The sequence below is a fragment of the Octopus bimaculoides genome, chromosome 19, assembly GCF_046866305.1.
Source record: "Octopus bimaculoides isolate indiv1 chromosome 19, ASM4686630v1, whole genome shotgun sequence".
Classification (NCBI taxonomy): domain Eukaryota; kingdom Metazoa; phylum Mollusca; class Cephalopoda; order Octopoda; family Octopodidae; genus Octopus; species Octopus bimaculoides.
Genome location: NC_142946.1, coordinates 54668814 through 54686518, shown reverse-complemented (window position 1 = coordinate 54686518; position 17705 = coordinate 54668814). Strand labels below are relative to the sequence as shown.

The window sequence follows — 17705 nt, the reverse complement described above, 5'->3', positions numbered from 1 at the left end:
AAGGAAGAGAGGGAGGAGGGTGCAGTGATGGAGGTGAAGGTCAGAAAGTTGTGAATGAAATGTTGAGAATTCTTATGTATTGAATATTATGGAAAATCATTCTGAGCATGTATTTGTACCTATGCATGTATGATGTGTGCATATAAATATGTAAATATGTGACAAAGAGATGGTCTATACATGTGTGCATATTTACATACATGTGTGTGTGTGTGTGTGTGTGTGTGTATATATATATATATATATATATATATATATATATATATATATATATATATATATTATTGAGAAGAATGTCTATGTGTATTGTGTGTGTGTGTGTGTGTTTATATAGATATATAATTTGTATACAGCTATACTTTTGTGTATGCACATGTGCGTGTGTGTACCTGTGTGTTTGTAGATGGATGGATAGATAGTTTCCTCTTTTATCATCCAGTGTAGGTGTGGTAGTGAAGATAGTGATGGTGGTAGGGACTTTTGAAGAAAAGTAATTAACAACTTCTGAATGAGCACTCCCAACTCTATAACCCCAGCAAATATTGTCTCAGGCAAACTCCACCCAAGGTATGGGGATAAGTGTTACATGAGAGCATCCTAAGCTATTGGCAAACAGACAGACAAGGATGGAGGTGAGGATTTGGATTGCTGGGTGGATGAATTCCTACTATCACTACCACCATCACCATCATGGATACGCATATCCTAATCCCCAGTTAATCTCTTTCCTATCCTTTCACAGCCACATAGTAGTATTGCTACTACTGCTACTTGGTAGCAAGATTGTGGGTGGGATAGTCACAGATATATATATATTACCACAATAGTCATGTATATATGTGTGTGTGTGTGTGTGTATATATATATATTACTACAGTAGTCGTGTGTATATATATATATATATATATATTACTACAGTAGTCGTGTGTATATATATATATATATATATATATTACTACAGTAGTCGTGTATATATATATATATATATATATATATATATATATATATATATTACTACAGTAGTCGTGTATATATATATATATATATATATATATGTGTGTGTGTGTGTGAGACCATCCCACCCACAATCTTGCTACCAAGTAGCAGTAGTAGCAATACTACCACATCAGCTCCAGCATCACTATTATTTCTCAATTAGCACCACATTGCCTTCACCATACTACTACTTCCCTAGCATCATCATCACTGTCAATACCATCAAATCTTCTCCCTCTCCCACTCCACAATAGCACTATCCCCCCAACATCTGCACTGCTATATTATTTCCCCAGTTTAACCACCACCACCCTCAAAAACCCTGTCTCCATCATCAAGCCAATGAAGGAATCCGATATGCTGGAAATAACAGCCAAACCTTATGTCAATCACATGCTACTATCATTAAAAAAAGGACAACAGATAATGTGATCACATCAATTTCCCAAAAACAAACAGATGGCTGTAGTTAGAATGCGTTTGACCTTTGGTCTGCTCATTCAGAGCTGACCTGGGATTAAACAACTACAACTGCACACACACACACATAACACTACCATCACCTCCACAATAGCACCATAACCCCCACTGCTAATGTCATCAGGAGCAGCAATAGCTCAGGCACATCTTCCACCACTACCACCACCCGTCTAGCAACATCACCATCATCTACACAATAGGGTCATCCCCATCTTCCTCCCCAATGCTATCATCACTTCACCATGTCTGTCTCACCCTCTCCAGTTCCTACTGCACCACCACCAATGCTGCCGCCGCCACCACCACCATGCTTACCCTCACCAATACCACCACCTCTGTACATCAACATCACCTGTGAGGGTGGTGGATAGATAAGGTGAGTAAGAATAGCAACACATTCAATACACACCTCCCTCTCCCTTCCCACACACTAAAAAACAGTGTATGGTGAGGGAAGGGTTGACATGTAGGAATATTGGTGGTGCTAGCAACAGGGCACCACACTGGTAGATGGTACTGTATTTAACTGGTTCTTTATATTACTAACACTCAGTGACTGACAGACACCCACCCACCAATGTACACAAACATAGAGCAATCAGATATACTGGCACATTGTCATATATACATGCTCACACACACACACACACTTAGATATATAGTTAAGTGTACACCAATAGGTTTAAGGTAAACTCCAGATTCGCAGGATAGTCTGTCAGCAACAAACAGTCATTAGAAGAATTTGTGAATTTTTATGTGATGAAAGAATGTGGTGTATAACCATTGAAGCCTTTAGCCTCTGTCTGAAAATGAGGCTCTCTCTCTCTCTCTTTCACACACACACACTTGAATGAACAGGCAGAAAAACAGACAGAAGTAGAACAAAGGTTTAGAATAAGAATTACGAGAGAAAATTTCCCAGGATGCTTGCTGCAAAAAATCTGAATGAAGTGGGTGTTAACATATTTAATGTTGTAAGCCAGGAAACTAATTTATTATAATTACCTATTTAGTGATAAGGGCAATAATTATCTAATTAGTTGATTCTAATAAATGATTTTAAAAGAGAGAGAGAGAGAGAGATAGAGAATGTAACAACACTGAAATTTCAATCAAAATTAAATAAATATGAAATGCAGAGATGATGTGGGTATAAGTGCCATGTTTAGAAATGCGGTGACAACTCTGGATATGTTTCTATCTTATTAGACCTCATCAGTGAAACACAGTCTAACTGCAACTGCCACTATCTCAGAGAGAAGGTTCTTGGCTCCTGGAGGAGAAATTTCAGCTAAGGAAGGAACTCATGTTGAGGTAGGGGGACTATAATCTGTATACTGTGTCTTTATCAAAAGAATTTACAGGGGATAGAAAGAAAAGCAGCTCCTATGACTCTTAATGTAGTTGGGAAGATAACTTCTTACAGTCACACCTTATAAAAATGATGAGCAAGATGCCAGTTACAATGTAATTATGAGGAGATACCAGGGAGATCGTAAAACAAATTCTACAAATTTCCTTTTTATAAAAGTCTTTGGAAGCTCAAAGTTCTGGAAATTCAAGGTTAAATTAAAACAGGTATCAAATTGAGAAACTCATAGTTTTGGACCCTGCACTGTAAGGCCGAATTTGTGACAGACAGACAGTCTGTGAAATATTTGAGGGTAACTTTAGAGTGTCAGGCTAAGAGACATGCTATACATGTCCGGTTAATGAAATAATGGAGTTAACTTACCACTGTCTCTGGTTGAATAACCCTTGGTTTAAAAAAATGTGCAGAGGCCCATCAGATTACCCCCGACACTATAATCACAGGTGAGAAAGTGAGTTTTCCCTATGCATAAAGGTTTCCTTAACCCTTAGGAGCTAAAAAGTTGAATGACGAAGGAGATTGTATATATAGTTTCATATATGTAAAGTAATTTTTTACAATCTTTTTTCTAAAAATAAGTGCATGCATTCTATAGGGCTTGTAAAAAGGGTTCCATCTTCTTGGCACCAAAACTCCAAATGAGGCTTCGTCTCCAAAGGGTTAAGTCCACATCACAACTGATGGGAAACAGATATTAAACCATTATTTTACAGAAGAAAATCAAAAGAAAGGTTTTACTTGTACTACAAAATGCATTTATTTGTAAACTAATTCAGCCATACAGCATCAGACCACTTCCTGGTGTATATTACGGAAGTTTACCTCTTTCTCAATCAAATATTGCACTAAATTAACAAATGCAGTTGGATTTGATAACAAGTCTAATGAATCTTGTAGTTCTGGTCTCTTCCTTAAAGACTCAATTGTATGTTTAAGATATTCGGGACAATGAGATAGAATTAGTGGACAATTACATATGTCTTTTTTGGTAATACCAAGACTAGTTAGGTACTCAAAATTGGTAGTTAGTGTTACACGGTCTGTAGTTACTAAAGGAGCAATATGGTAAAGTTTCTTCTGCAGAGTTCTAGTATCAATGCCAATTAATTTTGGCAGGAAGACTGCTGATTTTGGAGTAGGAACTCTCAAGGGAACATTTTTACATGAAATGATGTGTATGATGTGTAACAGACCGACTTTTTCAATACCAGCTTCTTGTGCCTTGGCATAGGCTTTCTTCAATGTATCCGTCTTGTGGCGTAGAATATAGGTATGGCTTCGAAGATGCTCAATTGGAATCCCGATTGATAAGAGGAAGTCAACTCTTGGCTTCAGTGTAGTAAGACGCCTGTTCTCTAAGTAAGACATTTTTTGAGCAACAGAAACAGATACATTGAACAGTTTTGCAATATATTCATATCGATTTGGACTTCCATCAAGAACTTTCTGTTCAGTATTGTATTTATTCAGGAATCTCTTAAACTGTTTTTCAGAGCTGGCAAGAGATGAAATTGGGAAATCTTTTCCCTCTTGGTGTACTTTCATTATTTCAATGCGACCCTTTAAGGTATCAAGACTGTAAGAGAGCAGGTTTGGATATTTAATGAAATGCTCAGCTATCACACCAAAGCTTTGAAGATATTTGACCTTTTCTGTAAATGCTGGCATGTTTCGCAGTTTCTTCAGTAATGGAATTTTGCTAATAATTTCACGGAATTCCATTTCATTGCATTTCAGAATATCCATCATGTACTCTGTGATGGTGTTGTAACCTTGCAATAAATTCAAAACTGGTTGTAACCTCTTCAAATGAGCATTTGATGCTTTAGAGTGAACAAGTTTTAACATCTGCACATTGATCTTTCGGTGACCATGTTGTTGCAATCGAGTAGCTCTGTGCATAAGCTCAGCTTGTGAGACCTGTAGAATTTCAGGACATTCTTGGACTTGATCTAAAGAACAACCAAGGACTTCAAGCGTTTCCAGTTTGCTTTGTAAACCATGTCTGCAGAATGAAGTTTTTGGTTTCACAAGATCAAGGAATGAAATAACCTAAAATATAAATATTTATAAAAGAATAGTAAATTAAAAACAAAAGACATATAAAAGTAACATCATGATTTTAATTTAGACACAAAAAAAGATGACTAGCTGGTCGAAATCATTAGCATGCTGGACAAAATGCTGCTAAGCATTTTGTCTGCCTTTACATTTTGAGTTCAAATTCCACCAAAGTCAACTTAGCCTTCTATCTTTTCTAGGTCAATAATATAAGGTAAATACTAGGGTTGATGTGATTGACTAACTACCTCCCACCAAATTTCAGGTTTTTTGATTGTAGTAGAAAGAAACTGAAATACAAATTCAACAGTTTTGAGAGGTAAGTGTTAGGTGATTACAACATTAACCCCAATATATTAATGGTACTTTATTTTACTGACCCCCCAAAAGGGTGAAATCTTATCAGAATTTGAACAATACATAAAGATGGTCAAAATGCTGCTAAGCAATTTGTCGAGCGAGCGAGCAGCAGCAGCAATGATGATATTTTCTTTATTAACTACCAGCAGATGACAAAAATCATTGATAATAGAACAGGATAATAGTGTGTGATTGTGTGGAAAAAGCAAGTAAAAGGAGACAAAAACTAAAAGAAAATTAATTGACCCCTCCTGGACTCTTTTTTTTTTTTTTTTTTAAAGCCTGGTACACATTCAATTGATCATTTTTGCCGAACCGCTAAGTTACAGGAATGTAAACACACTATCACCAGTTGTCAAGTGATGGCAAGGGAGCAACAGACACACACACACACAATGGGCTTCTTTCAGTTTCCATCTAACAAATCAACTCACAAGGCTTTAGTCAGCTCGAGGCTATAGCAGAAGATACTTGCCCAAGGTGCCACACAGTGGGACTGAACCCAGAACCATATGGCAGGGAAGTGAGCGTCTTACCACACAGCCACGCCTATACCTATATGTATATATATAATATATCACACAGAAATAGAAAAAAAGCACTACATACATATTGCATAAAGTATTCCAAAACTTACAAATATACAATCATCACACATCATTTTAATGTCCACTTTTCTAGACTTGCATGGGTCAGACAGAATTTGTTAAGACAAATTTTCTATTGCCAGATGCTCTTCCTGTCACCAATCCTCACCCATTTCCAAGTAAGGTAATATTTCCCCGTGATCAAACAAGTTTCCATGGAAGATTGGGAATGATTTACACTGCTTGTATGGTGGTAACACTCGTTTACAACTATCATACTATATGAAGGCAAGGAAATACCATGTCGTACACAAGGCTTGCACAAATGACCATGGGATTGCACCTAGAAAGTTACCCTCTGAGGCACAAGTCCCAGCAAGGTTGTTTATGGAAGACCAGCAGTTGTCCATACATACCAGCCTCCCCCGTCCACACCACCAATGTTATCCAAGGGAAAGGCAAAGGCCAATACAGCTTGGCACCAGTGATGCTGTAGCTCATTCCTACATCTGAATGGACTGGAGCAACATGAAATAAAGTGTCTTGCTCAAGAGTACAACACACAGCCCGGTCCTGAAATCAAACTTAATACCCTATGATTGGGAGCCTGACACTCTAACCACTGAGCAATGTGCCTTCATACACACACGTGTGCGCGAGAGCTTCTTTTGGTTTTTGTGTATGAAATCCACTGCCACAAGGCTTTGGCCAGCCTAGTAGCTCAAGCTGCTACATTGTGAGACTGAACCTGGAACCATGTGATTGGGAAGCAAGCTTCTTAACCACACAGCCACACCTTGTAGAACTAATAGGCACTACACACACCCAAAACACACAGAGCTATAAACCAATCAAACAAGACAGGGATTAGCAGTAGAGTATACCTCAAACATCTTAAAACAAAGGAGGAAGAGGAGGAGAAAAAATCATAGAAGACGTATAGTAATATAGACATACCTTTTCATGTGTTTTCTTCCCAGGAGGCTGGTGTGTCAGGCTGTCCCTATGAAATACATCCAGCTGATTCTTGTACCAGTTATGCCGAACTGAATAACAATGGATCCAACATTGTGCACCAGGAGTCGCTGGAATGAGTATTGGATGACTGCGTTTCGGCACCAATCTCACTAAATACATAAATAGCGGCGAAGACATTGCCTCTCATATAAGGTTCCAACATAGAACCATTTCTGAAAAACAGAATGTAGGAGAAATTTTTTTCTTTTTTATTCCTATTAAATCAGAGTAAATTAGATTTTAAAGTTGAAAACCACCACTATTACCATTATTACTACCACTACCATGCAAAGCTGGTAACCGATCAAAACCAGATGTGAAACGTAGGCCCCATTTCAAACTGCCCATTAAATATTTTACTTAACTGACTGCTAAATAGGTGCAGGATGGTTGTATGGTAAGAGGCTTGCTTCCCAACCATATGGTTCCGGGTTCAGTCCCATCATGTGGCACCTTGGGCAAGTGTCTTCAACTATAGCCTCAGGCCAACCAAAGACTTGTGAGTGGATTTGGTAGATGGAAACTGAGAAAAGCCTGTCATGTGTGTAATATATGTATGTGTGTGTGTGTCTGTTTGCCCCACCACCACTGCTTAACAACTGGTGATGGTGTGGTTGCATTCCTGTAACTTAGAAGTTAGGCAAAAGAGACCAACAATATAAGTACTCAGCTTTAAAAAAATATAAGTTCTGGGGTCAATTCATTTGACTAAAAATTCAAGGCAGTGCCCCAGCATGGCTGCAGACTGAGACAAGTAATAGAATGAGAGAATGAATATGATATATGTATGGGTTATGGGCATGACATTAAACTGCATTCTGTGATAAGGCTCCAGCTTAGGAGTCCAGAAGTTTTGAAAAGTATGGAGTTAACTCAGTCACCCATACCCCCAAGTCTGCTATAAGATCTAAAGTGGTAGTACCTGTGAAGGACCCTACTTATGGGTCAAATAGCAAAAGATGGTTCTGTTGTTAAGATATACAGAATTTGGGAGGAGGGTTGGCCCCTAGATGCATTGCACAACCCCACTAGTGTGTGTGTGTGTGTGTGTGGACATGCCCTGATATCACATGAACCAGTCCCCAGTCACCCTGCTTTAAGGGTTAAATAGGCTCTGTCCCTCCAGGCTAAGCTTGGGAGAGCAGGAAACTAGCAAACTAAACTGTAAATAAACTGGCAGAATGCAACAGGAAAACATTGCTGTATCTTTCCCAAGAAAAATCATGAATTTTCAAGCTAATGCATAGAGGCCCATGATTTCTACTGGCATAACACAGGAAGGGAGAGAGAGAGGGGGGTGTACATATGGTGTACATTTTGAACTTACATACAATCAAATACAAGAACTGAGACATAAAACAAAGGAGAGGATTCACTCAAAAATCACAGGTCTGCCAACTGGCCAGTCACTACCATCATCATCACCACTACTATTACTATCACCACAAGCTTCACCACTACCATCACTATTATTATCACCACCAACAACAACATCAGGAACTTGTGTTTGTTTAATCTGCCATACAAATCTGACACTTCACTGTTCATTCTGCTGAGATCAAGTAAACATATCTGTGTGTGTATATATATATATATATATATATATAATCATCATTTAATGTCTGTTGTCCATGCTGGCATGGGCTGGACAGTTCGACCAGGCTGGCACACTGGAAGGCTGCACCAGACTGTCTGATTTGGCATGGTTTTCTACAGTTGGATGCCCTTCTTAACGCCAACCACTCCGAGAGTGTAATGGGTGCTTTTACATGCCACTGGCACAGGTACCATTTGCATCACAACAGGGTGCTTTTATGTGTCACCAGCATGGGTGCCAATTTACATGACACCAGTATCTGCCATGACTGCAATTTTGCTTGGCTTGATAAGTCTTCTTCTCAAACATAACACAAAGTTTTAAACTATCTGAATTTTATCAGATATGCCATGTGTGAGTTACTCTACTCCTTTTCAATCCTCACTGATTATCCTTCCTAAGATGGTTGGGTGTGTCTTATATCATGTGTCGAATTAGTTGCCTGGCCTGCTCAAAATAGAAGCTAAACTTCCTTTAAACCACACCCAACCATCTTAGGAAGGATATACCAGATAACACAGTCCAAGACATTATACAATTAGATGATATGAATACTGTACATCATTATTTTTAACATCCACTTTTATCTGCTTGCATGGGTTGGATGGAGTTTATTGAGGCAGATTTTCTGTGGCTGAATGCCCTTCTTGCCACTAATCTTTACCTATTTCCAAGCAAGGTAATATTTCCCCATAGTCAGAGATGTTTTCACTGACTATTGGAAATGAATGACATGCATTTACAATAATCATGTGATTTCAAGACAAAGAAAAACACACACATACTATGGGCTTCTTTCAGTTTCTGTCTTCCAAATCCACTCATAAGGCTTTGGTCAGCCTAAAGCTATAGTAAAAGATACCAGCCACAGGTACCATGCAATGGGACTGAACACAAAACCATGTGGTTGAGAAGTAGACTTATTAATTTCAAGTCATGCCAGTGCCTATTTATTGAGAAATTCAGTTAATTAATACTTGCTTACGTTAGTGATGATATCCCAGTAAAAAGTTATTTACAGCCTAAGTGTTCATTCCACTTGAGTTTTGAACAAATGCCATGTAATATGACCAAGCATTTGTAGTAGTGAAATCAGTATTCCAATGGTGTTGTTTCTAAATTTAAAATTAAAGAGGAAATGTAAGTAAAAATCCAGACAAACGGAAAACTGAAACAGGATAATAGTCAAAAGTTAATACAAATCTTATATTATAAAAGAGCTGATCTCCATTTGCCTGTAACAACATCTGAGTAGGGAGAGGGAAGAGGAAGAGGAAAAGTTATTGTTGAGACAGAAATACGAGAGAGAGAGAAAGATAAACAGCTAGTGTTGTCGCCTTAGTAACTAAGTTTTGATTAAAAATGCAGGAATTTTAAGTGCAAGTCTGTCAATACAACACAACACAGACTTCAAAAAAAGGCTTTTCTTTTTGGTTGTGTGTGTTTCTGTATGTCTTTCAACATATAGACAATGCAACACAGCCTTGAAAAAAATACTTTCACTTTGAACAATTTATGAAGGTACATACATGATTTACAAATATTTTTACCAGCAGCGTAAAATATGAAAGAAAGACAGACAGTATTTCTGTTGGCAAACAGACGACCTTTCCTTTAGCTTCCCTTGATAAAATACTGAATGGACATCGCAAGCAATGTGAGAACACACAAGAGAAAAGAATTGTCAAGAAGAACTGAAGAACTGTGTTCAATACCCTTAATAAATCTTCTTTCCATCATTGAAAAGTGAGATGCCACATGACATGACCAGATATTCAAATTGACCCCAGTACTTATTTTTTAAGCCTGATACCTATTTTATCATTTTCATTTGCTGAATTGCTAAGTTACTTGGAAGTAAAGAAATGGACATCTGTTGTCAAGTGGTGGGGACAGAGAGAAAGAGAGACACATATGATAGACTTCCACATAGCTTCCATCTACCACTTTCACTCACAGGGCATTAGCTGACTTGGGTCTATAATAGAAACACTTGCCTAAGGTGTGATGCACTGAGATTGAACCTGAAACCATGTAGTTTCAGAGCAAGCTTCTCAACCATACATCCCTCTCTGCACCTAAACAAATGCCAAGACATCTTGGTACCTGATGATTTCAAACATACATTCAATCGATCTCTTACTCCTCACCACTCACTCTCTAATAACAAAGCAAATTTTTATCAAAACAAAAAAAATATAGGTTTAACATATGGTCTTGATGGGGAACAGATGGATGGAGCTGCCAGTGGTTAATCATACAAAACGCTAATAATTTGTAATGGTAACGATGATTATGAGTGTAACCCACTGACAGCCCTCTTCCATTCTATCATTCATCGTGTGTGTGTATTTGGATGTACAAATTAGAGAAAAAGTATACAATACATTTAGTAGAGTTTATTCATTTGAAACTAAAGCTTTAGTTGCAGATGAATGAATACATGCAAGAATGCACACACACACACACATACATTCCAATTATTCAGCTGATCAATTATAGATATTTTTCTCACTCACACTTCCACACCAAAAAAAAAAAAAAAAAAGAAAGAAGTAGAGTCAACAAGTACTGAAATGCATCACAATTGATATGGAAATTGCAATTATATATATATATATTAGGGATAAAAATCCAAATTTACAGGTAAAAACTCAATTAAATTCAATTTATTAAAAATTAAAATTAAATTAGGCTTCACAGAATAAAATATATATATATATATATATATCATCATCATCATCATCATCGTTTAACGTCCGCTTTCCATGCTAGCATGGGTTGGACGATTTGACTGAGGACTGGTGAAACCGGATGGCAACACCAGGCTCCAGTCTGATTTGGCAGAGTTTCTACAGCTGGATGCCCTTCCTAACGCCAACCACTCAGAGAGTGTAGTGGGTGCTTTTACGTGTCACCCGCACGAAAACGGCCACGCTCGAAATGGTGTCTTTTATGTGCCACCTGCACAGGCCAGTCCAGGGGCACTGGCAACGATCTCGCTCGAAAATCCTACAGGAGCCAGTCAGGCGGTACTGGCAACGGCCACACTCAAAATGGTGCATCTCATGTGCCACCCGCACAAGAACCAGTCCAGGGGCACTGGCAACGATCTTACTTGGCTTGCCGGGTCTTCTCACGCACAGCCCATTTCCAAAGGTCTCGGTCCGTAGTCATCGCCTCAGTGAGGCCCAATGTACGAAGGTCTTGCCTCACCACCTCATCCCAGGTCTTCCTGGGCCTACCTCTTCCACGGGTTCCCTCAACTGTTAGGGTGTGGCACTTTTTCACGCAGCTATCCTCCTCCATTCTCACCACATGTCCATACCAGCGCAATCGTCTCTCTTGCACACCACAACTGATGCTTCTAATGTTCAGCTTTTCTCTCAAGATACTTACACTCTGACGGGTATTCACATTGACATTACACATCCAACGGAGCATACTGGCTTCATTCCTTGCGAGCTTACGTATGTCCTCAGCAGTTACAGCCCATGTTTCACTGCCATGTAGCATGGTTGTTCGTACGCATGCGTCATACAGTCTGCCTTTTACTCTGAGTGAGAGTCCCTTTGTCGCCAGCAGGGGTAAGAGCTCTCTAAACTTTGCCCAGGCTATTCTTATTCTAGCAGCTACACTTTCAGCGCACCCACCCCCACTACTAACTTGGTCGCCCAGATAGCGGAAGCTATCGACTACCTCTAGTTTTTCACCCTGGAATGAGATAGAAGTTGTTTCCTGTTTGTTTGCAGTCTTTATTGCACCTGAACATCTGCCACAAACAAAAACTAACTTGCTAGTTAACCTGCCTTTGATGTTGCTGCACCTCTTATGTGTCCATAGCTTGCACCGGGTACATCTTATAGAGTTACTACCTACTCCTTTTCTACATACTGAGCAGGGCCATCTACCTGAAGGGGTTTGTGTTTTATCTACCTTCCTACTTATTAGGATTTTGGTTTTAGCTAGGTTGACTCTAAGGCCCTTCAATTCTAGACCTTGCTTCCACACCTGAAACTTCTCCTCTATATATATATATATATATATATATATATATATACACACACACACATAGATGTAGGTGTAGTTGTGTAGTAAGGAAATTTGCTTCCCAACCACAGTTTCTGGTTCAGTTCCACTGCATGGTACCTTGAGCAAATGTCTTCTACTATAGCCCTCGGCCAACCAAAACCTTGTGAGTGTATTTGGTTGACAGAAATTGAAAGTTTAGTCATACAAGTGTATATGTGTACATTACTGTCTTCTTTCCTTGACATTGCACAATAGTTGTAAACAAGTGTCACCATCATGCAAGCAGTGTCCTTCGTATGCAATCTTTTGTGAAGATGTATCTGGTTCCAAAGAAATAATACCTTATATCCATCTCAACGAATTCCATCCAACCCATGCAAGCATGGAAAATTGGATGTTAAAACAATAACTGACACACACACATACAGAAGCTATTAAAATACTTGTGACCTATCAACTACAGCTTCAGCTGAGTGGTAGAAAAATACCTACCCATTGTACCTATTTATTGCCAGGCACACAGTTTACAGTGACTAAAATGTCTGACAAGTGAACTACGTGGTTGTGAAACAAACTTCTTAACCATACAACCATTCTGGGGTTTACTTTTTGCCTTTCATCCATCACTCCAATAGGAAAAGTGGAGGAGGACAATGATAAAATTAACTACCAGTAATACACTAGGGTTGATACAATCACCTCTATTTGTTGCGTACAAATTTATGGATTCATGGTTAATGTTTAGGAAAAAAATACTGTGGCTGGAAGACAAAAGTGAATTCTAATTTATTGTTATTTCTGAGAGATAGTTTGCTATTTCAAAGAGAAATTGATTTATAAAAAATCCAGCTGCCAGCATCGTAAATACAACCAAGAACCCATCATCCACACCACCACCACCAAAAATGTTATGTGGGGTGAGGAGTGGGATAGGAGGAGACAAAGCACAGAGTTGTTGGACTGTGGCCAAGCAGGGGCATTAGCTTGAAGGATTTAGTCAAAACCCCAGGACTTGCTTCTTTCAGTTTTTCATCCCCCAAACAACCAAATCCACTCACAAGGCTTTGGTGAGCCTGGGGCTATAGTAAAAGGCACTTGCCCAAGGTGCCATGCAGTGGGACTGAACCCAAAAATACAAGGTTGGGAAGAATATATGGTGTTTCTTCTTTTTCAGAAATGACTGAGACCGCAGCAGAGTTACATTAAGCCCGGCATTATTGAGCTAAGAGTCAAACTTGAATTGACAATCATAACACAGGACGACAAGATCAATAAGAAATCCGCATATAAAAATATGCATTCATTGGTAAAAGACAGACTGGAGTAGGTGGGTAAGAGGGAGCTCAGGATGCTGGGAGAAGGAGGTTATTGCAAGATGCATCTTTGCAGCACAATAAATATGCAGCTTGCATTTGCAATGCATTCTTTTGTAAAGTACAACAGTAAGAAGGATGCACAGAAATAGTGCAAATGTAAAAATAGAGTACTGGCCAATAGAAGGGGTGGGAGGAAGATGTAAGGTGGCATAGACCATGGTGGGATAGTGGCAGTGGTGGGATGGTTTGGTTGCAGCTGTGCATGCAGGCTGCATTTCTACAGCTTTATCCTAGCCAGATGCTAACATCGAGCTGCATACAACAAACTAAACTACAGATTTTTCCCAGTGGTGTGAGTCAGTTTGATTTCAAAAATAATGTTACGGTGTGCATGTGTGTGTGCACATGTATGTGTATGCATACAGAGTTAGCTGGTGTGTGTGTGTGTGTGAATGTATAATATATTCATGTAATGTCTAATCCAAGTTAGCCTGGAAGGAAAACGGATGTAAAATTAACAAAATTATAGATATGTAAAGTTGAAGAGATAACCATATGATTAGTTCATGTTGAACTTATCTAAGCTATGATATACAAATGTGCATACACACACACACATAATTTATTAATGCTGCAAAATTATCACAGAACTGTTACTCAGAGTTTCACATTCCCTTTCAATGGATAGTTGTGATGAATATCACAACTGTCCAATGAATGGAACATGAAACTGAGTAATAGCTCTGTGATAATTTTGCAGCTTTAATAAAAAATATATTGTTCTACCTTTGGTATTCAAATACTACTTTTTCCACCTTGTTTTGCACCTATGCGTTCGCCTGTGTGCGTGAGTGTGTATGAGAGAGAAAGAGCCTGAGAGCTTACATCATAAGAATTTAGAAACTTGGAGAGAATGTGAAATAATTCATTTTTGTTAGAGATAGGATAATAGTAAAGAAATATTGGGTCAAAAACCCTTTGCATGTGAAAATATGTTTATATTTGTATGTGCAAAATGCATTTTAAACAACTGATTCCAATGAGGACAATGATGATGACAACAGCAATGACAGTGATGATGGTGATCATGGCAGCAACGGTGGTGGTGAAACAATGACAACATTGATGATGATGGTGTCATGGTGATAATGGTGGTGGGAGGATGTTGATAATAGTGGCAGTGGTGATGACAACAACAATACCACTGTCACTGTAGTGATAAGTTTGATTGATGACGTTGGGTATTTAAACAGATTACTGACATTGATTTGTTCCACAGAGGAGGAAATGGAGACAGTAAGAAAAAAGAAAGGACAAGACAAGGTCGATAGAATCAATTTACCGAGCAAATTCCTCCTCTTCCTCTCCTCACAGAGACATTATAATTACTTCCATAAGCTCTATTGAATAACTAACGGTATGGTACAGCACATGCAATGAGGTGATTTCAACAAGAACTGAAATCCAAGAGAATAGAGAGTGAATCTCAATACATTACTGGGCAAACGAAAACTTCAATAAGATTTGAACTCAAGACAAAACTTCCACCTCAGAATTGTACCCTCACCAAAACCTTCTCCACAGATCTTTGAAAGTGCAGAGCTGCTGATCATAATGTCAATTAGAAATGTCAACATCAGAACCACTATGCTTCATATGCCAACAAATATAACATCAAGATTCATGTGTATACACAATGTATACATATATATATATCATCATCCTTTAATGTTCGTTTTCCATGCTTGTATGGGTTGGATAGTTTGACCAGAGCTGAGAAGCTGCACCATGTTCCAGTTTGATTTGGCCCGGTTTTTACAACTGGATGCCCTTCCTAACACCAACCACTTTACAGTGTGTTGGGTGCTTTTAACATGCGACTGGGACAAAGTACTTTTTACATGGCACTGGTACAAGTGTGGCACATCCATTTTCCACACTGGCATGGGTTGGACAATTCAACAGGAGTCTGACAAGCCAGAAGACTGCGCCAAACTCCAGTGTTTGCTTTGGCATGGTTGTCACAGCTGGATGCCCTTCCTAATATCAACCACTTTACAGAGTGTACTGGGTGCTTTTTATGTGGCACCAGCATCAGTGAGGTCACCAAGTAACTCAGAAGACAAGACCCCTCAAATGAGGGCAAGTGGTATTGCTATAGAAGAGATACATGGCTACCACTAATGAAAAAGAGAGAGAGAGAGATGATGGTGAACATTGTCAGGGCATACACTCAGTTTGCAGGAAGGCAAATATAAGAGAAGTGATACATGGAATGGGACAGGTTAAGTGGGTAGGTAAGTGGCTTCATGACAGAAAGGCAGGTAGAGATAAATGCAGTGAGAGGTGAACATGGGTGGCAGTGTGATCGATTGTGAATATCAGTTGGAGGAGAAGGTAGAGGAAGTAGGAGTGAATCAGGAAGGTGGTAGGTGGCAGCAGAAATGATGATAAGTGTGAGGACGATGCACAGTGCCAAGGACAAAATCAGAGGGACATAAAGTTGGAAATGAATTCATTGGAAAAGTATTGCTCGACCTAGGACAAAAATGGAAGACATTTGCAAAAGGAGTCATGGAATGGGACTGACTCTGAAACCACATGGTTGCTAAGTGAGCTTCTTAACCAGAGAGTCACATCTGTTTATACACATGCACACACATGTATAAAGCAATTCCAGCAGGTGAAGGAGCCTCCATGTGATTTCTTGACTGTTAAAAAAAGGCAACCAAATATCCCTCACACAGCACACTATCTTTAGAATATCCACACATAGCTCACTGTCTTTATAAAAAAAAAAAACACAAACACACACTGAATGATTTTATATAGTTTTAGATATATCTGAAAAAAAAAAAAAGGAAAATAAAAAACAGGTGATCATGGCTCCCCAATCAGAAACACCCTATGCTTAAACAACACTGCACACATGCTGCATTATAGACACACTGCACACACAGGAGATGTTATATTAAACATTCTATTATTGATATTCTCTAAAGCTCTTTGTTTAATTTGACCATGACTTCGTGCATATGTTTGCACAAGACAATATCTGTACTTACAGTAGAATAGAACACGATATTTATGACTAAATAAATAACCCGGGCAGTGTGCCAGATGTCCATATGCTTAGCTAATACCACACACACACACACACACAACAGGTTTTTATGAGTGACTTAGATTGAACAAGTGATTAATAACTGATTCAAAAGTTTTTGTCAGCTAACTGTTTTCATGACCATATTCACTATGTCTTTTAATTAATTTTTAAGATAATCAAGAATTTGGATGCATTCAATAAAATAGCTCATTATTGTTAGCACGCCGGACAAAATGTGTAACAGCGTTGCTTCTGATTGTATATTCTGAACTCAAATTCCACCATGGTCAACTTTGCCTCAGCTGAATTTGAGCTCAGAATAAAAAAAGCAGTCCATCTCATGTGCTAACAATTCTGCCAGCTCACCACCTTAATAAAAAAAGAAAAGAATAACAAAATAAAAAAAAAATTGAAGATTATTAATATAATTTAGAGGATATTTTCAAAACCTTACATTTCCCAAAATATTTTTACTGATTCAAACCAGGTTTTAAATTTATATCTTGTTTTTATTTCATATTTATATTGATTGGTTTTTTAAATCATTTTGAGTCTTTTAGTCAAGCACGCCTGATTGCTTTGATGAATGAATCACACACAAACACACACACATTCAGGCATGCACACAGAACAATAACATCAATCCAATAACTGGGAAAATGCAGGGTGTATCACACATACACACAGAGAATAGTATTAGAGGGGATGCTACCATAGTCTCTGCATACACACACAGTCGAACAGAATGAAGTGAAGGTGAATGAGGAGTGGAGTCAGCAAG

General features: G+C 38.6%; 1 protein-coding gene across 3 annotated transcripts in view; it reads right to left on the bottom strand.

Moving 5' to 3' along the window:
* Positions 1–3580: 3580 nt before the first annotated feature.
* Positions 3581–17705, bottom strand: part of LOC106875405 (uncharacterized) — a 32359-nt gene continuing 18234 nt past the window's right edge. For 2 of the 3 annotated variants that reach the window (XM_014923516.3, XM_089337785.1), the window contains exons 2-3: positions 6814–7046; positions 3581–4900 (exon numbers count right to left, since the gene is read on the bottom strand). In XM_014923516.3, the coding sequence (XP_014779002.1) occupies positions 3635–4900; positions 6814–7011 (1464 nt within the window). In that variant the 5' untranslated portion in view covers positions 7012–7046 and the 3' untranslated portion in view covers positions 3581–3634. Of the gene's footprint in view, positions 4901–6813; positions 7047–9455; positions 9586–17705 lie in introns of all 3 variants that reach the window. The other variant, XM_014923517.3, reaches the window with a different exon arrangement.